The sequence below is a fragment of the Podarcis melisellensis genome (assembly GCF_964234715.1).
Source record: "Podarcis melisellensis genome assembly, chromosome: 2".
Taxonomy (NCBI): Eukaryota; Metazoa; Chordata; class Lepidosauria; order Squamata; family Lacertidae; genus Podarcis; species Podarcis melisellensis.
The window spans coordinates 28,725,731-28,750,089 of NC_138529.1; the positions used below are offsets into that span (position 1 = coordinate 28,725,731).

The following is a 24,359-nucleotide window of genomic DNA, read 5'->3' on the forward strand; positions in this document are numbered from 1 at the left end:
TAATGGTCTATACAGTGGTACCTTGGTTTTCGAACAGCTTAGTTCTTGAACTACTTGGAACCTGAATACTTCAAACCCAGAAATGAATTTTCCAGTTTTCAAACTTTTTTTTGAAGCCAAACATGATCCGTTCTGAGTATAACTTCCATTTTGAGTGCCACACTCAAGTGGCACTGCAAGTGAGTAGGCAGCTGCCACCACAACAACCACCCACTCCTCCAGCAGTCCCGGCGCTGAGTGAGGGAAGGCTGGGCCGGGTGGCAAGTGAGCAGGTAAGGGATGTCGCCGCCGCCGCCACCATCCAGCCTGCTCTTGCTTGCAGCAAGTAGGAGCAGGAGCAGGGCTGCTCTGATAGGCAGTGGGAAGCCTCTCTTCCCAGCTGAGAGATCCCATCCCGCTCTTGCTTGCACACAAGAGTGGGATCGGGCAGCTCAGCTGGGGAGCGCCTGGCTGCCTTCAGGTGGTGCAGGGGCTCTCAGATGCAGCTTCCAGGCTGCCTCCACTTTCTCTGACCCCAGCAACTATTCAGCCCCGCTGCCTTCAGGTGGTGCAGGGGCTCTGATACTGAGGTGGGGGCTCCTTTAAACTTCTCCCTTGAGGGGAATAAAGCCATGAACCCCTCAATGGAAAGTGTGATGGAGCCTGCACCTCCCCAGCTGAGCAGCCCCGATCCAGCTCCTGCTCTTGCGCAAGCAGCAACAGGTTGGGGGGCCCTGCACCACTTGAAGGCAGCCAGGCTGAATAGTTGCTGGGGTTGGGGAAGGTGGAGGCAGCACGGAAGCTGCATCTGAGAGCCCCTGCACCAGCTGAAGGCAGCCAGGCGCTCCCCAGCAAACCAACCAGAAATGAATCAAAATCATAAGAAAACATAAAAAAACTGACCCTGACCCTAATTCTAATCCTTACCCTAACCCTAACCCAGAAATGGTCTTGTTAGATAGTAAAATTCACGTTAAATTGCTGTTTTAGGGGTTGTTTTTAAAAGTCTGGAACGGATTAATCCATTTTGCATTACTTTCCATGGGAAAGTGTGCCTTGGTTTTGGAACGATTTGGTTTTGGAACAGACTTCCGGAACAGATTAAGTTTGAGAACCAAGGTACCACTGTACTTGGCTTAAGAGAAAACAAAGATCTCTTTCCAGTCGCCTGTAACATATCTAGCATCTCATATTTAGCTAAGAAAACCAGAGTAGAAAGATGACACAGAATGTTGAATAAAATATTTCTCTGCATGTCCTGTCCTCTAACATTCCCAAACATCTTCCTGGCTCAGAAATCCATGTTGACTTAATTTAAGGTCCTCTAGTAAAATCCAAATAAACTCCTTGTTTTGCGGGGAGTTTATTTATTATTATTTATTTATTAACTTTTTATGCCGCCCTTCATCTGAAGATCTCAGGGTGGTTCACAGCATAAAAATACAGGATAAAAACATGAAATACATAGTAAAAACAAGAACATTCACATGTTGCTCATTCCAAGCAAGAAGATTGTGTTTGCAAGTACAGTCATACCTCGGGTTAAATATGCTTCAGGTTGAACGCTTTCGGGTTGCACTCTGTGGCGACCCAGAAGTAACAGAATGCGTTACTTCCAGGTTTCGCCGCTTGTGTATGCACAGACGGTCAAAATGACATCACGTGCATGTGCCAAATTGCAACCCGCGCAGGTGCGGGTTACGTTCACTTCAGGATGCAAACGGGGATCCAGAATGGATCCCATTCGTATCCAGAGGTACCACTGTATACACAACTACAGGGGATGGGATGGCTGAGTCTGTTTGCCTCAACACAGATGGCAGCCTGTCTTTGGTGATGGCACCTGAGTCCAACTCTCTAGTGCTTCCTCTACCTCCAGTTTGGTCCATGTGACCTACCTGAGTTCCTGGAGCAGCTGGTCACATCGGCTCCCATTGCTTTGAATGTAGTTTGCTGTACACACAAGTTCAATTGGCATTTGAAGCTTCTTCACCTGATGCAGCCATGTTTGAGGTCTGCAGTTCAACAGTTTTTCTTCCAACATCTCAGTGCAAGCAATTGCAGCAAGCACATCCAGAACCTAAGCAATCAGGCATGAACAGGGCTTTAATACAGACATGGACAATAAATAATAGTAACATTTATTTCATTTTTTTAAAATGGGTGTGAGAAATCAAGTTATGACTCTTCTCCTTTCATTAAGCAGAATAAATAATTCAACTGCCAATCTGGAAAATGTGAGAACCTGCTCTCAAGCCGAACTATGACTATCCACATTCCTAACTCAATAATCAGATCATGACTCTTCTGTATTAGCCACAATGTTCATAGTTGACTTCCCTTCTGATTATATCAATAGAAAAGGTGAAAAACATTTCCACTTTGTTTTCTGTTATGGGGTGTGTGTTTTTTGTTTTTTGGCAAAACGGAACAGACACATTCCTTTAGTCTTTCTTTTTAAGATGTGCATTTTATTCCTCACTTGCTAAATTTACATAAAAATTTTTACACCTTGTTTAGTAAGGAATTTTCATTGGAATCCTACTTCATTTGTAAGCTTTCCTTATCATAGATCAATCTAATTCCTGCACTTGTAAGGAGACTGTGGTTTGTGCTGATTGTATATATTTACACAAGAGACTAATTATCAGAGCATCAAAGAACAAATAAGACACATAAATGTTAAAGCCTTGTGTGACTTTTAGCAATCGCCTTTAAAAGATATTATCCTTTTCCCTAACATTTTAAAAACACACTTTTTCTAGTAGGACTAAAATATTACCACCCACCCAATATGATTCCTACCATTTGGCGATGTAAGAAGCTGTCTCCTTTCTCAACATGTTCAGTGAGAGCATTGGACACATCAGGGTACACAGTGAGAATCCTGGAAAGGTTTTGCAGACGACTCGAAAAATGACGGTAACAAAGATGGATAAAGGGGAGGGGCAGAACCCTCTCTTCTGCATTGGAAGAAGCCACCTTCATTTCCTCCATACATGATAAGAGAGCTGTCTGCAGCAACTAGAAATTGAAAAACAATGTCACTGGAAGCAAATCTTGTGCGGTAATATCTACAGATTCTTATGTGGGTGAGACTTTTATCTTTAAAATTATAACACATTTAGGAAAACTGTTCCAATCACAAATGCTGTATTACTGGGGTAAAATGTATCTCACTCCACAGGTACCTGCAGGACTTTTTCTCACTTTTGTTTACAGCAGTTGGGCGTGTACACTTTGGAGCTAGTTTACCTGAAAACACATTTCAAAGTTTAATTTTTGGTGAACTCATCTGAACACAGAAGACAGACATTAAACCTGTTTAGATGCAAATGCCTTGCTTAGGCTGCTGTCATTCCAAGAACCACCTGACTGGGGAAACAACTTGTCAGAAACTTCTACCGTAGGGAATTTTCCAGTAGATTGAAGGTAGAGTCAAAATAAAGTAGGAGGGGATATTTTGTGCATTGATCTACTTGCCATGCTACTGTAAAATGAAAGTGAAGGGGAAGAAACCCCTCTAGTGTAGTAATGATTTCAACCCAAAGAAACACCCCCAAGGGTTGGAAGTCGAAATCACGTTTTTAAGTCATCCTAAGGGATAAATCCAGGACAGGAGGTTATATGTGCAGGCGTATTTAAGTAGCTACACCTCAAGATCCCCGAGCTAATGCAGTGAGAGAATACTGAACATGAAACAGCTAGGACAGGGAAGTGGGATCAAAATCCTACTTGTTGAGATCTAATAACATGAGCTTTCAAGCAGTCTGGAATTTTCTTCATTCAGATAAAACGATGTGTGCAATCACCATCACATTCCATATCTGTGTGATATTCATCTACTTTCGTGATAATCAAATGCCAGCCATATGCTGCTGAAGTATGTGTTTCAGTCAAACACTACAGCACACAACTCCTGGGCATTACAACTGACACACACACTGTTCTAAGCATCTTGATGTCTCGTGTTGCGGGACTTACCTTTAGCTCCTTATGAGAAGAAACGCCCATTGTCAGTAGTATGAAGTCTCTGACGTAACAGTGAAAAAGGTGCTCCCTCTCTTCCTCAGGGAGATCAGCAATATATTGCCCCAGTGATTTCTTCTGAAAGACGCTTACAAATCTGTCTGTAGGACAACAGTAGAATGGGAATATTTAAGTTATATGAGAATTTTAATTACTATAGCATCTCACCAGTGCTACTTTATTAAAGCATGTTGCTGTATAATTTTCTTTATCCCATAATACTGGAGACTGCTTTGTTGTTTACAGTGGCTGGTCAAGATTCCCTGCTAAATCTCCTAGAATTTTTAAACAATCTATTTGCCAAGTTTGGACAAAGATTTGAGCAGGAGGCAGAACTGTGTCTCATTTTAGCAATGTTTTTAGTAGTCATCAGTAACCCAAATTATTTTTAGCAAGACCCCTCAAGCCATAACAAGCTGCTTCTGGCTATTTCCATATGGGAGGGGACAAATAACCCCTCAAGGAATGAAAGTGTTGAGGGGGTCCACAGAGCTGTAGAGGCTAGCCTCACATACTGCCATTCTCTCACACCATCCCCATACTCCCCTCACAAATGTTTGTCAGAGAGAGTTTTCCCAGGTTATAGATGGATGTGTAGAAAGCTCATCTACACATGAGGAGAGACACAAGCCAATCCAGGATCCCTCCTACTGGTAATTCTCTGTGTGTTCCCTCTGGATTCTCACCTTCATTACCAGGGATGTATTGAGCTTGAACCCAAAGATCTTCCAAATAATCTTTTATCTTCCAGCTGAAGGGCATTTCATTGCCAGCCCCTGTTGATTTCTTAAAGAAGCTCTGCACCAGAATAGACTCAGTTTGGGAACTGGGCAAGACACAGGTAAATTAAGTTAGCAAGCTAGAGATATCCCATTACTAAGCAGGAAGCTCAATGTTTTGTTTCAGCACTTAGAAAGAAGCAGGGAAAGAGTTATGTTTGCCAATCCTTGAGTTTTGAGCTCTCAGAAAAGCATTTGATAACCACAATATTATTCCTTTAAGGAGAGGAAAACAGCAGCTAGATCTGGCTTGTAAGTCATGCCCACTGAGAAATGTGCTGCCAAAACATCATGGCATACAACTGACACGTGGGTTTTTTTTTTGTTTGTTTGTTTGTTTGGTTTTTTTGGCTAACTGAATAAACAGCTTTCAAGATAAGTCCCTCACATGGAATCAAAATCACATTCACCATTCACATTTTTGCAAGCCATCAATTCACTGGCAACCATTCATGCCTTCTTTATGCCACTTACTTGTTCTGGCCCATAATGTAAGGGATGTCCAGCAGCTTGAGATCATTGAAGATGAATAGCCACAGAGCTTTCACACACTTTTCTGTTGTTGGTCTAATCAATAGGTCCAGGTTGCAGTCACTGTCTAATACAGACACAATATAGGCCATAAATGGAGTCACCACAGTCTGGACCCGCTTCCACAGGGTGTCTCTGCAAGCGTCAAGAGAGGTAAAGGAAACAAAAAGGCAATATACCCAATATTAAGAAAGGCATACACTCCTTCAGGAACATTCTGATTGAACATCTCAAGGGAGAATGTTATGGAGAAAAGTGCTTGTGGAATGCTCTCCTTAGGGACATTCATCTGGCATTTTCATTATATGTTTTCAGGCACCTAGCAAAAATGTTTCTCTTCAATCAGGCCTTTGGCTGATTAACATTCTACAGCCTTTCAAATGTGTTTGGTTGGGGGGAGGTATTTTTGTTGTTGTTTATGTTTATTTGTGCATTTATCTTGTATTTTTATCTTGTGAACTGCCTTGAGATCTGTTGATGAAGGGCAGCATATAAAATAAATTATATATATAATTCTGCATTTCAACTATTCCTAGAACCTGCCAAATTGTGTCTTTGAAGCAAAGTAAATACATATTTTACTTCCAGGATTAATGGTACCAGCAAAAATGGAATCAAATCCTTTGAAAGACAGCCAATATTAACATAATTTCCAGTGAACGCTTTTGATTTCAGTATTGTACCCCGTTACACTCACTGCAATGTACTGAACAGCTGAGATCTAAAGAAGAACACAGCTTTTTAGGCTCCTGCAAACACACTCAGAGATCAGGGGACCCCTCTGAAGCAGCACTTGCAAGTAAGTAAAATCAGCACCCCCTCCATGTACACTTAAAATATCCTAAACATGTATGTACAAAGAGCTTCCTCGATAATGACTTATCTTTTTTAGAGCTGTAAAAAGTGTAGTGATTTAACTTCTGTGTATACCTGAAAGTTCCTGCTTCTTGGAGGGCATTGAGGTTTGATGCCTCTCGGCGTACCCACTCTTTCATGGTGTAAACGTTTTCTTCTTGCTTCCCCAAAAGGCTCAACAGGCGAGTCTTTGTTATCTTCAGAAAGGAGGCTGAGGGGAAAGACAGCATAAAATTTGCCTACTGGCACTACTTATGGTTAAATTTCAAGTTTAACCATAAGTTAAACAGCAACAGCTCTGCACAGTGCAAATTAATTTTAGCTTCCCCCTTCTTCTGTTATAAATGTTCCCTATGAAATTATAATTTATAGAGCTGCAGGAACGGCTGTATAGTTAAGCAGTTACATTTATCAATATTCTATTATAAAATATGAAAAATCTATTTAGGACATAAATATATTTATTTATTGCATTTATATCCCATCATTCTGTAACTGAAATCACATATATTGGGAACACCCTGGAGAGTAGGCCTGGGCGATATATTGATATATCTCCAGCCAGAGATTATTATACAGCTGAAAATTATTATACTCACAGAAGCCAAAGGTGGGGAAGGAGACTTCTTTAAACTACTCCGCAATGAGGGTCAGGTGGTTGCATGAAGCCCACCCCCCACCTTGCGTGAACCTGAGAGGCACCAGAGCTTACTCAGTTGGGGGGCAGGAGGCTTCCCTCTCCCCCCCCCCCAGCTGAGTGGTTCAACGAAGCCCTACTGGAGAGTCCTCCTGGCTCACAAGGAGACCCTCCCCTGAGCCCGAAGAAGATATCCTCTTTGGGCTCTGGTGTCTGGCCCAAATTTGGGCCCAACCCAAATCGGATTGAGGAGGGGGCCTGCACATTCCTACAAAATACCTTCCACTTCCAAGTGGTTCTAGTCCTTCATACCTTTTACATCATCTTCCTGAGACAGAAGGCTAAGGAGGATTTCAATTCTCTTAGTACTGCGACTGCCATCCTCGTTTTGATCCCTTAGCATGCCCACAGCTCTTTGCACACAGCTCCGTAGAAGAATGGTGGTGTCCAAGACTTGGGTCACCCCATCTAACCCCAAAGAAACAAGGGATAGAATTAAACACATTGGATCTAAACTTACGGTCAGTTTTTGGGTTTCAGATGTTGCTGACCTCTCCACCCCCACCTCATCTTCCTTTTCTTCCATTCCCTCCATTATCACAGCTGCAACAACAAAGAAGGTGTCATACAGGGATGAAAGTTGCCTGCTGATAAACTTAGGGCAAGAATAGTCAATATAACACTGTCCAGTTATTGCTGGACTACAACTCCACCATCCCTGATCATTGGTAGGGTTGGTGGGGGCTGGTGTGGTCCTTCGTTCAACAGTGAAAGCTCAAATTATTCTGTCAAGATTTGATGCTGCATACATATATAAAACACAAGACATACAGACATGCCTAGATGTTTTCTCACTTGTGTACTGTCTCTCAACATGCATTTATTTACATTCTTACTTTCAGGAGGCTCTGCAGAAAAGAGCTGGCTGATGGTGACATTTCTCAGGGCAGTTACATCAGAGATAATATCCTTGGATTTCCTCAGGTCATCAATATGCACAGACTGCCACAACCCTAGCAACAGAAAACAAGAGCATTTCTTGGTTGTCGGACCTCTTTACATTGTCAAGCTGCAGTAACTGAAACTGATCCCACAAATCTCAATCTGATGTTTCTCTGTGCACCTCTACAGGACCTGTCCTATCTGTGGTACCTTTTATTCACAACGTGCTTTGTAAATCCATTACAACACTCCTAAGAGTGGTTAGCTGTTCATCATCTGCTGGGTGGTTTAACAAGGCAATAGTGGCAAAGAAGTAAGGTTTGTTTGCAGTTGCCACCGCCACATGGCAAGTGTGATTATGCACTCTCAGCAGAGCTCAGTCGCTTTTGGACTGAGACTTACACCACCTGACTAGCAGTCATCCAGCCTGTTCCAAAGCCCTGAGCTCCTTGGGAAATTAAGGCTAGATGTCCATCATAACTTAGCACAAGTCCACTGTTAGCATATTATATGATGGCGATTAATAATAAAAAATGTAATTATTCTAAATCTCTGAACACAGATAGTTCTACCTCCTTGAAATCCTACATAGGAACTTCCTTCTTCACCTCGTGACAGTTTAGTGATGAAGAACACAAACACAGAGGTTTCACCCTGATCTGTTTTGTTGATTTCGTTAACAACTGAGTATCTGCAAGGGGAAGGAAATAGCTTCCATCAGTTTCACGCAGCAGGGTTAAATACCCATCATAAAGCACCCACCAATCAATCAATCAATCAATCAATCGACATCTCCCATCATGATTTCAGTATTCATAAAGCTTACATTTCCACTCCATCCAACATAAAGTATTAGGATGCCTACTAAGTATACACCATAAGAACACAAGAAGAGCCTACTGGATCAGGACAATGGCCCATCTAGTACAACATCCTTTTCTTGCTGTGGCCCAGCAAATGCCTATAGGTAACATGCCTCGGAATGGCTTCCAAGGAGTGTTTCTCATTTCCCCCCCCAATTAGATTTGCCAGCTGCCCTTTGATCCTCAGTTTTCGAAAGTTTCGGAAGTAAAACAGACTTCCGGAACAGATTACGTGAAAAAAACGAGGTTCCACTGTATTGCTTTTGGATCAACAGGGCCAGAACTGTGCACAGTATTCCAAATATAGTTGCACCTTAGATTTGTATAATGACATTATAATATTGGCAGTTTTACTTTCAGTTCCTTTCCTAATGATCCCTAGCATGGAATTGGCCTTTTTCACAGCTGCCACACATTGGGTTGACATCTTCATATGGCCCATGGTTAGTCACGTCTGCCCAATCTTCACTCCCCTATATTTCTTAGAGCTTATGATAGACCTTGGGGGGGGGGGAACCCAACCCTTTATTTACACTATATGTTATCTATGACTATTAGCCCTGTGCTCAATATTGCTCTAATTAAAACACTGAAAAATGCATCATGCATGCCACTTAACATGCAACATACCTGGCTGAAGCAACGAGCTGGGCACTGAGAGATCCATTTTCAAAGTGTGTCTGAATAATCAGGATTTTACTTCCAGATGTAGCATCTAGAAAATTGCTGGAAGAAAAACCCAAAGATTGCACAAAACTGGTTGGATGTATGTGTTGTTTAAAAGCTTTTTATTTATCAAGAAAACAGAAAAAAAAAATTGAAGCAAAATCCAGTGCCATTAAATACACATAAAAGAAGTCATCTTGTAATCATAGTCCAATGTAATGAAGACAGGTTAACAATAAAACTGAATAAACATCTGCGTGACAAAATCATTCATATTGTTTGTTCCTAATTGACTGGGCATACTTGCCTCAATTGCTAGTGTTTATGGAAGAGAATATTCTTAGTGTGGCCCTTTGTGTAAGCCAATGGAAAGGCTACTGGCTGCAGATGTCCCCCGGCACTGCAGGCAATTTAAGGTTGTAGCCTACCAAGTTCTACTCTGAAGTTAATGAAACCACTGAAGTTAATGAATATAAATTAGTCATGTCTATAAACTTGAATGTGTCTATTTTGAGTAGGATTAGGATTGGATGCAACTCATCATGTAGAATTCAACTAAGTTTTTCTCAGGGTATACCAACTGAAATTAATAAACAGGACTAAGTTAAGTCCATTAGATTCAGGTATACTCTGAATAAAAGTCAGCTGAACACCATGCTATGTCTATAAGGGCATTGGACACTCACCGAATCTCTTTCAAAAATGAGTATTCTGTGTCAAACTGTTGCAAGAACAGAACTTTGAGAGTGCCCAACTCGCCTTGTATTTCTGCCTTCAAAGTCTCTGTATCTGCTGCTGTCAGGAGCCTGGAGAAAGTAGAAATCTAACAGGAAAGAAGAAATTGAGTTTCAGGGGTTGGGGAAGAATATGGTTCAGAACACATTTAAAGGTGGACTTACATGATTTGCAATTTCCAAGACAGTATGTGAACTGAAACACTTGTGTGAAAGTCACATTTGTCTGAATTTTGCAATGCAGTTCTCAAGCAAAGAAATGTGTACACAAATGCATATTTCAGGGTTAAGAGTGCATTTAAGTACATATATTAGTGAAAATAATACACAAAAATCCATTATATTATGGAAAATACTTGCAAAACTGTGTATATATTTGTCAAAACTCCATGCAAAAATGTCTTCATTAGGAGAAATTACATTAAAATGCTGATGAATTTTCATAAATTCATTCAAGAATGGAAAAATGAGCAACTAAGTAACTAAAGAGGACGGAATGTGGTTTGCTGTGCAAATATTTAGTTCCTGATCTAGGTACTTTATTTATTTATTTATTTATTTATTAATAATAATAATAATAATATAGCACTGTGTGTACTTTGGAAAGTACAAAAAGGTAAGTGCCTGTCATGAGAGCCATGGAATTAATGAAAGGAAATAAAAAGGATAGATGGGGAAAACGTGTTCCATTCAAACACACACATTTAGACTTAGCAGGTTCTGCATTTAGTATAAAGGAAAACATGGCATTGATGAAGAGATTTGATGTGGGAAATATTTCCATATGCCAAAATTCTCATGCATTTCTCAAAATGCATCCTCATGGCATCCTCAAGGAGTACAGATTCTTAATGTACTTTAAAAAAAAATACAAAGAAATATTATCGAACAACTCACCTCAGTAAAGGTTGTGTGACCCCTAGATTTTGTCCCAAGGCAAGCACGAAGGAACTCTGCAAGCGAAGTGTGATGTTGCTGCTGAAAGTATACCCTGGCCAAGTCATCTGCCAGAAAGGAACCCAGCCGCGAATCACCAAGGCGGACTACAGAATCAGGCGTTGCACAGTTTAACAGGACCAACTTGGCTTCTTCTTGTACTTTTTGCATCAGTTCCTGAGGGGAAGCATCCATTTTCAGCTTCTCCGTCACCTGCAAGACAACTGAGGCACAGGTGTCAGGATGGTAGCCAACAAAGACATCAGAAGGGGTATATTTCTGCTGGCCCAAAAAGTATTTTTCTGTTTCAACTGTTGTGAAGCTGTCCACCCATTTCTTCAATTCTTCCACAGTGTCTCTTTGCCTCTTGCCCAACACAGTATTGATGTCTAGGTAGTGCTTTTCAAGCCTGTTGATCAACGGGATGGGGAAATGTTTGTAGACCACCTCTTTCTCCTCAATGACAATCAAACGGAACTTAGGGTGCACTCTGCATTTCACTCGATGGGTCCCCAAGCCCAAGTCAACATACTTTTGACCAGCAAGTTGAACATAATACTGGTTGAGGGCATCGTAGAGGCTTTCATACAGATTCTGCAGGTTGAGAAGAATGACCATCTGCCCTGTCTCCATACAGATCTTCACTCGGTTGATGTTTCTGCAGATCTGGGTGTATTCCTGGTCTTTGGGGAAACTGGAACCAAAAATAATTTCTGGCTGCTGTGTACCTTTGAAAAAAGCCTGCTGCAGGATCTGGAGGGCTGCATAATTTTCCGTCAACACCAGCAAGTAACGGCATTCACCATCCTCATAGTCACTGTAAATGTTCTGCTGAACTAGATCAATTGTACCAATGTCCTCACGGATGGCATCTCCTTTATCCGAGAACCTAGACATAAAAATGTTCAAGGCCTCAATACCTTCTTTACCACTGAAATTACGGAGAACTATCTCTGCTAGTTCATGGGGAGCTGGCTCTCTTTTCAGTTTTTTGGTTAAAGCAAACACCATTTTTATGAGACTGTAATAATCACGCAACCCAAAGAACTCCTTGCCTTGGGTCTTGCAAATTTCCTCATAAGCACTTGCAAAGATGGGAAAGAAACAGTCAACTTTGTGCAGGACGGCACGTTCTGAAGAGCAGATACCCTTTGCGCTTTCTATGAGTTCCTTCTTGTTTGGTTGTCCACGGGATACAAAGATGCCTCGATTCATCTTAGCTGGATCCAGCGCCCAGTTAGAGATCCCAATGAAGCCAACTTTTTTATGAGGGAGTGGATCATCATCAACACAGCCATCTTCCAAGAGCGGGTGAAGGGTCTTCAGAGGCATTTTGGGGGAGTCTTCAGCCAAGCCAATTTCATCTAACACCACCACAGAGACATACCCCTTTAGGTTCTTTCCTTCTTGGAAGCGAGCACAATGCTTGAAAGTGTTGATGATTCCCTCAGGGGTAGAGTGTGGGCTGCACTGAAAGGACACCAAATGGATTTGCTTCAGTTCTTTATAAAGCTCAGTATATGCAGCTTGGCCTTGCATGGCATCAGCCACAATCGTTTTGGCAAGAGATTTGGAACTGCCAGGCTTGCCGATGAGAAACAAGGGGATTTTAAGTTCAATGCAGATAACCATCATAAAAACATTTTCCTTCAGTGCTAAGTTCTTGGCAATCGTTTCCCTCAGAGGTAGGTCACTCAAGAAGAGATCCTGAACTAAGCCAATTTCTTCAAGGATTCCCTTTTCATCATCATATGGCTTTGGAAGGATGGTGCTGATGACTCTGCGGTACTCCCTTTTCCTTTCCAGGGAAGCATGGTAGCAAACACCCACTGAAAGAACCAAGGACCAAATGACTGGGTCTCGCTGGACAAAACCTTTAGCTGCCTTCCTCTCTGCAACATGCTTCTCCAGATGTTTCATTAGTAGTTCACTGTGGCTGTGGAACCACTTGAAGACTTCCACACAGCGTTCCACATCCCTGAGGCTGATAAAGCTGCATTCATCATTCCTTTGCCTCATATACGTCTGAGACGCAAAAAGCACATCTGTTATTAACTGGAGCTCAACGTCAGACATTGGTATTGACCTAGTAAGTCTTTGCACAATCTGCTGCATATAGAGTTTTTCAGTAATGTTGTTCAACTGTCCAAAATCCCACACTAGAGGGATCATGCTAGGAGGGAGCGCATGGACACGGTATACCAGCTGCCTAAGAGGAATGGAGCCAAGCTTTTCCTTGGTCTCCTCTGCTTTGACACGGTAGCCTAAGCCAGCCGATTCCAAGCGCTGAATCATTTCCCCTGTATGCTTGCGATAAGGATTGCATGCAGCTATGATTTGCAAACCTGAGTTGTGGACCAAAGGCTGTCCTTCAACTGTGTGATCACACAAGACTTCCTTGATGCTGCTGACAGCTTCAGTGGTGTTGGCTTCATCAAAAAACAGGATAGTGTCAAACTGGTATTGTTGTTTATTGTTAATAGCAATGTTTTCTGCTTCCCTGACTTTGGCATAGATCACATCTGCTGTGGTGCCTCCATGGACTTTGACAAGTTTCATGTTATCGGCATTGGCACCGCTCCTACGTAGTTCACACAGGAATTTTATTAGCCTGGTTTTTCCACAGCCAGTTTCTCCCATGAGGACAACAGGTATACCACACCTGAATCGCATTTCAATGGCAAGGATCTTTAGCATATTGTCTGTTGTGAGCTCATACGTATCATCAGGATCAATTGGCCACTGTATTCCTAAAACCATGCAAAGTTTCTCAATTTTGTCATGTCTGGGCAGTGCATCAAAATTAATGTTGAATGGAACTTTCTGAAGGCACAATCCCTGGTATAGCTGAGCTGTCATTACATTTCTCTTGATGACACTCCCATTCAAAGGATTGATGGCATCAATACCACCATTAGCACTGGGTTTGAGATGAAAGCCAATGAATGTCATAGATACAGAATCCGCATTGAAAAATATATATGGGTGGGGTTCTGACTCCCACTTCTTCCGAATATGAAATGGAGCAAGATCTTCTTCTGTGACTCCTTCCATGTCAAAAGACTGATTCCCAGGGCTTTCATCAGAAATGTTTAGAGATGGTGTAGCAAAATCCTTTGCCATTAAAATCATAAATGTGACCACAAAATTTTTGAAGCCGTGTAAAGCGTCGTCGACAAAAGCAGCATTACAGAACACTGATGTTTCACAATTTCTCAGTTGAAGGTTCAAAAACCAAGCAAAGTTTCTCAGTTCTGACCAGGAAGGATCTATCACTCCACAGTGGATCAGGAGCATCTGCAGGCACTCTACTGGTGTCCCTTCAACAGAGCCTTTTTCATACTGGAATGTGTCAAGGCAATCTCCTCTGCTAGATCTTCTCAAGTACTGGTAGGGTCTCTGAAAGGCTTCGCTACGGAACACTTCCTGATCTATACCTGGGTCTGAGCAATCATAGGACAGATTCCTCTGCATGTCCATTTCTAGGACTTCCTTGGGAGATCTGCAGGTTACTTTGGGGAACACATCCATGAAGTTGTACTTCAATCCTGGAAAAGTCTAAAAGAAGAGGGAAAAGCAGTGAATAGGAAGGTATCATAAAATGAAAGACTCTTGAATGTTATGACTGGACATTTATTTCTCCCTTATAAACTATGTTACTCCTCACAATATTTCTATCCTCAAAACTCTTTACTTCCTGCTAGCTATCTGTTCTAACATTTGCATGGGAAGGACTAATTAAAATTGCATGTATATTGGCTAAATCGGCCCCACAAGTCTGACAGGTAGAAATGGAGATCAAGTTCCAGCCCTTCACCCAATTCTGGAGCTCTCTGCAAAAAGGAGAAGCTGGTTTAAAGCTGTGAAGGTGAACAAACCAACATAATTAAATTCAATTTCATTTCAATTTTAAGTTATATTTAGTTAAATGGTTCAGGATCATGGTTGATAATGGAGTATGACAGGGTGGGTTCTTAAATCCCAATGTATAACAAGTTTTAGGACTAAATGTAGAGTGAGCTGTGCATTTGTCCCCAGAGCCTACGATAAAGCATAGTGTTGGGAGAAGATTGAGCATGCTGGAACCTTAGGCTGAACATTGCTCTCAACTTGTATATATAGATTTTTAACTTTTCCAGAGGTGAATTCTCATATAATAACCAACTAATATAATCTAAATGAAATAGATAAATGAACCAATTCATGCCTAAATTGTTTAACCACAGCTAGCTGCCTTATATGAAGTAAGACAGCTAATTCATCTTGCACAGTACTGTCAACACTGGCTGGCAGTGGTTCTCCAGAATTTCAGGTAGAAGTCTTACCAGCCTACCTGGAGATGCTAGGGACTGAAGCTGGGACTTTTTGCATGCACAGAATTAGAGAGCCAGAGAGCACATATTAATTGGTTGGGTTGAGAGTTAAGGGTTCATCTGTTATTTTTTAAAAGCTATTTAAGTCCTCCTATGCTAATAATGCAGAATGAAAAATACAATATTAATTAAAGATTACTTTTCCTGCTAACAATGAGTGGTAGGTTTTGCTTATTAAATTGTAAATTAGACTTCTTTCAATATTTCCAAAGAGCCTCTATATTGAAAATTTGGGAACAAATAGTTTTATTTAAATATAATTGCTGATCAATATACAAATACTAATAATCCACTGTCTAGAAATAATGTCAAATGCGAGCAATATACTAGTAAAAAGCTGCTAAGACCATTATTTCTAGGCATCTGACAACCTCCTTTTTGATCACAGAAAACTACAAAGAAAAATTAAACTTCAGAATTTCCCTAAGTAATAAACACTACAATAATCTTGACATGCTGCACAATTGTGATGTATATGAAACAGTACAGTGGTTGTAATGTATTATCTATCTTGAAAAATACTATCTCAAAACACAATTCAATGTAACTATATGATTACAGGTGGGTAAATATTTATATAGTCGTTACATATCTACATGTACTTACTGATCTCGTGTTTTTCTTTAATTGTGGTGATGGTTCAAGAATTTCTACAACATACAAATGACACTGTTTCCGCAGCCAGAGTTTCCCATCTATATTTATCAGGTGCTGTAAAACTAACAGCTTGAACAGAAATTCTGGAATTCCAGTCTGGACCTAGGAGAATACAGAAACTCAAGTAGACAAATTAGCGAGTAGAGATCATTTAATCAATATTTATTTATCCTGATTAGCCTACTGATATGATCCCAATTGCATTAAGAGATGTCTTCCTTTCCACTCCCAGATCCTGCACAAGCTTCCCTTTCTTAGCCTATGGTCCTACAGATGATGCTGAACTTCAGTTCCCATCAGCTTCAAGCAACATGGCCAATATTCAAGGATGATGAAAGCTGTAGTCACTCCTGTTCAAAATCCTGCATGGCCTCCCTTTCTCTTATCTCTCCACTTAATATGCTCCTTCCTGAGACCTTTTTTAAAAAGCTAGTTATAAAAATGTTCCACAACTTTTGATAACAACTTCTGCCAAAATAGCAATATACTCACTGAAGAGGTGATATCAAAATGAAATATCATGGGCTGTTTCTGGTACTGATTTTCTAGGAATGGGAGGAGAGTTCTCAGCACTTTGCCTTCATTCACATCTGGATCGATCAGCCTAATTGTTTTTAAGATTACTCCATGGCCTTGCAACTTTGCTTCCATTTTCTCTTGCAGCCTCTTTATATACAGAGATTTTCCTGTTATTAGTAACAACAACACATTTTATCAGTTCTTTTAACAGAGAGATAAGAACCCAGTGAACTGACTGGAAACTGAGGACATCCAGTGTTTGGACTTTTCCATCCACAACAAGCAAAAAGAAATCTAATTTAGATAAAAACATAAGAAAAGCACCGTTGAGTCAAATCAAGGGTGTACCTAGTCCAAAGTGGCAGTCAAGATACTTACAGAAAAACCACAATAAGGCCTGAAGACAGCAACCCTAACCCAGTGTCTGCCCTGATAATTCAACAACTGGTATTCAGAAACAGCAAACCTCATGTGAAAAGCACATCCTTTTTCTTGTCTTGAATCCACTGCTAACCAATTTCATTGCATACCCCAAACTCTAGTGTGAAAGAGGCAGAAAAATATATCTAACATCAATCCACTTTCTCTGTACCATGCATGGTTTTCCAAACCTCTATCCGGTCCCCCCCACCCTTAGTTATTGATTCTCCCAAAGAATGGAGAAACAAATGCTTTGTGTTGTCTGTTGAACCTCAGCTATGGGAACATCTGATAATGACCTATACAGATATCATTACAAATCAGTTTGAAACCAGGGGAAAGTAGATCTGGGAGTCTAGATGTACTTAAAGGAATAATGCATACATATTGTGCATGTATACAACACATACTGTTAATCCCTTTCTTAATCTCCTTTTTAAAAAAAACTGCTGCTGCATAGTGAATTGACATTTTTATTCAGAAATCTAAGTAAGACCCCAAGATGTCTTTATTTTCTGGGTATCCACCACCCATTCAAACTACATTAGAATGCACTGTGGCAGTAGACTTTTTGCCCCAGTGGAAATTACTCATTTGCTATTTTGTTGTCCATTAATTCAATTTAGTGGTGGCGGTGGGGACTCTTCAAAGCCATCATTAATAGTTTGGTGTCACCCACAAACTAGACCCTCTCATTGTTTTTTACTCCGGAGTATATATACTCTATGGAATGAAATGAAAGCTTTTGAAATGAAAGACCAACATGTTATATCAGAGTGGGTATCATCTAACAGGCTAGAAATTAGATCTACAGATCACAGACACAATGTTTTTATACTCTCAACCCTCAAGTTTTAGTCTACGCATTTTGAAACGTAGATAGAAAAGTATATGTACTTAGTTCACTCACCTACTCCAGCTCTTTCAGAAGCTACAATCCCAACACACATCTGGTCCTTGAAGACAGAAGCTGATGAACTTTGTGTTGCTTTGTAATGATTCCCAAGGTAGCCCTGAATGTCCTTCAGGGGCTGCTGAGGGATCATGTGAACTTTGAACTGGCTGAAGACAGAAGGGACATAGCAGTGCTCTCTCTCACAGTTGCAGAGAATCACTAGCCTATAATCATCATGGTGATTAAAGTGAAGACTCTGGAAAAGTTTCTCAGACCTGTAGCCAACATCATAGCTCAACTCATCTGCAAACAGCAAGGTGTAAATCTTTTCCCCCTTATAGCCTGAAGTGAGGCACCGCCTCAAAAACAGCGCCACTTGTTCATAGCTGGTTTGTGGTGTGCAGAGCAGGACTTCATCGTAAGAGGGTAGCATCTCCCCTGGACTGTTCATGTAGATGGCCAGTGCCGAAGCCAACACCTCAGAGCGAGGACAGAGAATGAGGTTAGGCCTGCCAGCATGAAGACCCTGTGGCAATTTTCGCATAACACTCCTCTTCTCCAGATCTGCCAGGGTGGCCAAGTAAATGCCAAGGGTTTCAATGTCCAGGCAGCCTGGAAGGAATGAGCCCATACTTCTCATGTAGGACTCCCACATATATTCCAGTTGTACAGCCAACTCTCTCCCTCTTGCCACCGGCCCAAGCAGATCAGCAAAAATTCTCTTTGGCTTTTTAGATACTACTTGGTCGGAGACCTCCTGGACATCTTGCTTGCTGCAGTTGCGCTTTATAAATGACAGCATCGTTAAGGCAGCCTCACTGGGGCACTTTGAGCCAAGCTCCTTGCACAAGTATACAAACTGTTCTGCCATATAGTAATTCAAATAATAGTACTGGGATCGCTTCTCCGACATAAACTGGTTCCACTTTTCCAGGAAACTCTCCATCTTTTGGCAAACAGTTGGCAGAACTTCTGTGAGATCTCCATTTCCAATAAGGGCACCACCAGAATTTAAATTGAAGTCCATGCTAAGGCAGAATTCATGGTTGGGTGAGCAATATACACGAGCGACCCAAGAGCGGAAAAGCATGTTTCCAGCAGAATAAAGGTCGATGAAAGACAGTGCAAGCCTCTGGACACTAGAAAATACCTGGGTGCAGATTAAGCAAACACAATGGGGAATATGATGCAAGTGTTTTGAGTAAGAAGATGCTACCAAGATTGTCAGTGAAAAGGATATCATGATAATAAAATTATACCACTATCAATCAGAAAACAAAGCACTACGATAGCTTCAAATTACATTTTGGGAACTCTTGAGCACATTATTTCCTATTAATTTCTCAATATGGAGTCTAGAAATGTGGTGTGGCTAGAAGCAAAATACTATCATTCTGTCCTTCCCACCACACCCCTATCAAGATACACATAGGAAATTGTCTTGGAAAACTGACCTCAGAAAACTTATCCACTTCTGTACTTTGTTCTATCTTTCCTGACATCAGCATCAGCTTATTCATCAGTTCTTGGAGCTCTTCCAGGGAGTATTGCCGTATCTCTTCTTGGCCACCGTGGGTTTCTGAGATGGTCAGGCACAGGACGGTGTCCAGAGAAACCTTCCAACACATGATAATGACTCCAAATAAATTTGATGTTTGATTTACTTCCTTATACTGTACAAGGAAAGCCCCTCTGGCTATACCTAACTAGGGCAACTGAATGGTATCAGTAAACAGAAGCATCAGCTACACCCAGAAACTATTATAGTGGGAAGCTCCAAGTTCGTTGGAAACAATGATAAAGCAACTGGCAGCATTAGAAAGCAGTCATTATTTGCTGTTACATGTAAATACTGGAAGGAGGCTGCAGTGGTTAGCTGATTACTGGCATCCCCCTAATTACATGGCAGATCCGTTCTTGGCTACTGTGCACATAAGTGAAATCACATAAAGTAGGGAGCACCCTCTAAACACCCTTCAAATGCCCTCTCTGTCAGTCTCTCTTCAACCCACACCAAAATTACTCTATCCAAAAATATCCACAACTAGAATTGAAAATCTGGGGCGGGCAGGAGTTTAAACACCCCATGGTCCCCCAATTGGCTAGAGCGGATGAAATAACTCCCAGAACAGCATGCTGGAAGAAGGGGGGAGGAGAGAGGGGAGGATGTTTCATCTGGCAAGCTGAATTGCTTGAGCTGACAGAATGGTTCTCATTGCACTATACTGAACACCCAACAGATATCAAAGAGTTAAACAGCTACAGTGGGACCTCGGGTTAAGAATTTAATTCATTCTGGAGGTCTGTTCTTAACCTGAAACTGTTCTTAAACTGAGGTACTACTTTAGCTAATGGGGCCGCGTGATTTCTGTTCTCACCCTGAAGCAAAGTTCTTAACCCAAGGTACTATTTCTGCATTAGTGGAATCTGTAACCTGAAGCGTCTGTAACCTGAAGCATCTGTAACCCAAGGTACCACTGTATATAATTTTTTGTAGAATCTGAGGGCAGTCCTGTTTCAAGAAGCTTTTAATGTTTGGTGTCCTCCCACCTTTATTTGTATTTTTGTTGGAAGCCACCCAAGGTGGCAGGGGCAACCCAGTCAGGTGGGTTGGGAAAAATAAATAAATAAAGTTATTGAATGTACATAAAACCAGCACTGCTACTTGAGAAGTCCTGTTCCCCCTTCCCTCTCAAACAGAAAGGAACGTGTCAGTATTAATATTGTTTGGAACACTGGCACTCACTTTTTTATATGAATACTATCCTTTGCTAGCTCTTTCAATTTACAGCTGGTTGTTTGTTTGATATTAAGGAGATAGCTAGAAAAATATGAGCACAAGGGCTACAAAAACTGAAACAGCATGCAACGTACCCTTTCAAGCAATGTCTCACCTTCTGGCCTTCCTCTGGTGCCCTAATTTGGTATATTCCATTGCTATTGATTGTTGTAGCCAGTGATAAAGATGACTGCTCCACAGAGCCATGAGTCTCTTTTATGTCTTTCAACCACTTCAGGTATCTTGCAGAATCACACTGTGTATGTAAGGAGAATAAATTCACTACATTTGTCTCACTACCCCCACACTGTTATTCCAGTTCAACACACAGAGTGAAACTAGGCAATATGACAAAACTGGAGAAAAATATTTATTATTAATTATATTTCTAGTTGCTTTTTTCCCATAGAAATGGCTCAGTGCTACTTACAAAACGTATAATGCATTGCAGTAATCTAAGTGAATGTTAGCATAAAATAAATATCAGAAGACAGGCTAACCCTGTCTGAATGGGGCATTGTTGGGCCCCCATCCAAAGCTGGTGGGAGGTACATTGCACCACCAAGGGCACTTCAGCCTCATGGTAATAAGGGATCCAGAAGTACTGTAAAGTTACACACCTGTTCCTTCAAAGGGAGTGTAACCTCATATAGAGGCGGACAAACCCCATACTTCCATTCTAGGCAGTCACTAACTAACAGCACCTTATCAGGATTAATTGCCAGTTTATTGGCTCTCATCCAGTCCATTACCAAGGCAAGACTTCAGTCTAGCACATCTGCTGCTACTCTTGCAAAGGTAAATGAGATAACAGAGCTGCATATCATCAGCATATTGCTGGCAACACACTTCAAAACTCTAGGTGAACCCTCTCAGCAGTTTCATGTAAAGTTAAACAGCACAGAGATAAAATCAAATACTGCACACTGAAGGCTTTATGGGGATGGAGCCACCACAAAGCAGTGCAGCTAACCCCCAACTCAAGACAGCTGCTCCAGAAGACCATGGTTGATGGTACTGAAATAGGAAGTCCTATTCTCTGAGTAAAATACAGCTTGCCTTATACAAAATATTTCATTAAATCAGGCAAGTCTTGGGGGCCTAATCCGGCCTGCCAGTCAGTTTAATCTGGCCCCTGTGGCAGTTTATTTCTTGGGGTAAAATCCTAAAAAAACCTCAACAACTTCAATCCTTAAAAAAGGTCAACAACTTTGGTTGGCCCTTCACTTCATCAAATCTGGCCCTCTTTGAAAAAAGTTTGGACACCACTGCATTAAATACATGTAACATGCTGTTGCTTCTATAAATTGTGTATGAGTTACACTGGGTAGCCTTTAAACATAAGTAGTTAAAAGGCAGATATGCCCAGTAGCTGCAACTTTAATCTCTCTTCACTTGAGCCAATAATTTTATGCAGCATAGTAGTACATCAGCAGAGAATCACATCAGGCATGAAGCAAAGTTAACCTCTCTATCAGATATACAGCTACCTAAGAGCAGGTACAAGCTAAGGTAGTGCTAAAGAAATTACCAGTTTTTCAGGGAGTTTAGGATCACTTTCCAGGGCTTTCCACAGTTTTTCCAAACACACCAGAAATTCCTCAAACCCTGACTCCTGTTTCAATTCAAACAGCAGAGAAGAATAGCCAAGCACAGCATCATGGAAACAGGCCACACGATCCACATCCATGTCATTTTCTCCCGCAGAGATTGAGGCCAGGTCCACAAATACCTTTAGCTCATTTATATCTAGGGGAAACAAACAACACACTTTCAGGGCTGAACTAGATGCACAGTTAAAAGAGATAGATGATAGATAGATATTACTCCCAGGTTTTTTTTAGGACCTTCAGCAAAAAAAAGAAAAAAAAGAACAGATATGTATCTATTTTACCTTTCAGAACCTTTTTGACCCAGCTGACAAACTCCCTCCTCCATGCAAGCTCTTCAAGGCACCTACGACGTGGTTCAGTGATGTCTTGCAGCACTTTTATAGCATGTATCAATGAAGCGCTTATGGAGGACAGCTTTTTTCTCTTGAAGGACTGGAGTTCATCTTCCTGAAAAGCAAATTATATGAATGAACAATGACATAATTACACATATGTCATTCTGCAATTTTTTATGCCATGTAGCCACCATGTCCACAATCTGTGGCAGATAACTGACAGGATGTGTGTGCATCTGTGCATGCAACAGAGTTCCTAACCTTTTCCTACTGTGCCATTTTTCTGTGGAAAATAGCCCTCCCGACTGTTTTCACCCCAAAGGAAAAATATATCGGTACTTTTTAGTGGGGAAAATGGCATGTGGGGAAAGGATTATGTGCTTCTTTACACATCAAACTGCAGTCTCAGCAGCTGCATTGCTAAACAAACAAACCTGAACTACCCATAAGTAAGTCCTGCTCCCAATAAAAATTGTATGCTAACATTTATTGATATTCCTTTCACACAGTCTTCTACTGTGTTGTGAAAACTGGATACTTACCCCCCCCACACACACACACTCTCACTCTCTCTCTGTCTGTATGCTTTAAATGTGCTGTGAATTTGCTTTAAATGTATGGTGTGAACCCGCCCTGAGTGTAGGATAGTTTGTTTCACTAACCATATGAATTTACAAATGGCCATAATAAACAAACATTTGGACATTTGCATTTGTCCACTTATGTCTTGCTTTCACAGCCTATAACATCTGTCATGCCTCTGACACATTAGCATACATCTGACACACAGATCTGAGGGAATAGGAGGTTTGCATTATGATCCCTGCCTAATCCATCAGGCATTCTCCTATGTTTACATGTTCACACAGATTGGCTAGTGAATTATGGGCATATTTACTTTCATGCAATTGAGAACTGTTGGTGAATCACACAGAGCTATATGCTTGGAAAACAATTTCAAGAGTCTAGGTCTATTGTACAGCTGACAGCTTCTATGATGAATAATAAATTCCAAAATAATTACATCTGTATTATATTCAGATTTGCATGGTAACAACCATATCTAGTCCAAAGAAGGCCAGATCAAAGAACTCAAAACCTCTGAAGTGCTCAACAAACCTATACCTTACCATACAAACTGAGCCTGTGATAATAATGCCTATCCATCACAAAACAGCAGTGCCCCTACCTCTGACAAAACACAGGAAAACACACTATGAACTTCATACCCATTCCACCTTCTTCAATAGTACATTCAGTTTACCCACTCAACCCATTGGATGGGAAAGACCATTGAAGGTTTGGCCCAGCTCTACTAAGAAGTGCACCACTGCAATTTTAGAAGCCCTTTAGAGACACAGGTGAATTCTGAATGCACTGTAGAATAGCCAGATGTAAGAGAGAACTGATTTTCTTGAAATAAGGGTGGCTCTGCCTCAAAGACATGTTCCTGGCTGTCTCATGCCAGTGGTTTGCAAGGCCACCAAAGGAATAAAATGGGTAGAACAAAGGATGGGGTTGTTGTTTTTTCCCCTATTGTAGGTTTAAACACACACAAACCTCCCTCCAGACAAGTGAGACATAATCACAGTTCAAGACACATTCCAGCCAAAGCACCTGCGAAGGATGCAGAGTAGGGTCTGGGAAAGAGGTTGGCCATGTCTTGAGGCTCCCTGCTCCATTTTTCAGAGTTGTGTAAAAGAAGGAATTTCAAAAGGGATAGCTTTTCATGCTGAAATTCCCTTTTCTGCACAACAATTTAAGGTGCAGAAGCCATATTCTTTTTTGCACCTGAACACCCAGGCTTCGTGGCAGCC

At 41.2% G+C, this 24,359-nt stretch overlaps 1 protein-coding gene across 1 annotated transcript in view; it reads right to left on the bottom strand.

The window, feature by feature from the left end:
- The window catches only part of LOC309363319 (E3 ubiquitin-protein ligase RNF213-like), a 75,254-nt gene that overhangs the window by 25,656 nt on the left and 25,239 nt on the right, over window positions 1–24,359 (bottom strand). The window contains exons 16-34 of the mRNA XM_081899463.1: window positions 22,489–22,654; window positions 22,126–22,343; window positions 20,710–20,850; window positions 19,270–19,431; window positions 17,831–18,965; window positions 16,474–16,667; window positions 15,931–16,083; window positions 10,913–14,509; window positions 9,968–10,104; window positions 9,246–9,341; window positions 8,325–8,443; window positions 7,707–7,823; window positions 7,123–7,278; window positions 6,249–6,384; window positions 5,262–5,453; window positions 4,695–4,834; window positions 3,964–4,109; window positions 2,785–3,003; window positions 1,878–2,059 (exon numbers count right to left, since the gene is read on the bottom strand). Coding sequence (XP_081755589.1) covers window positions 1,878–2,059; window positions 2,785–3,003; window positions 3,964–4,109; window positions 4,695–4,834; window positions 5,262–5,453; window positions 6,249–6,384; window positions 7,123–7,278; window positions 7,707–7,823; window positions 8,325–8,443; window positions 9,246–9,341; window positions 9,968–10,104; window positions 10,913–14,509; window positions 15,931–16,083; window positions 16,474–16,667; window positions 17,831–18,965; window positions 19,270–19,431; window positions 20,710–20,850; window positions 22,126–22,343; window positions 22,489–22,654 — 7,406 coding nt within the window. The remainder of the gene's footprint in view (window positions 1–1,877; window positions 2,060–2,784; window positions 3,004–3,963; window positions 4,110–4,694; window positions 4,835–5,261; window positions 5,454–6,248; window positions 6,385–7,122; window positions 7,279–7,706; window positions 7,824–8,324; window positions 8,444–9,245; window positions 9,342–9,967; window positions 10,105–10,912; window positions 14,510–15,930; window positions 16,084–16,473; window positions 16,668–17,830; window positions 18,966–19,269; window positions 19,432–20,709; window positions 20,851–22,125; window positions 22,344–22,488; window positions 22,655–24,359) is intronic.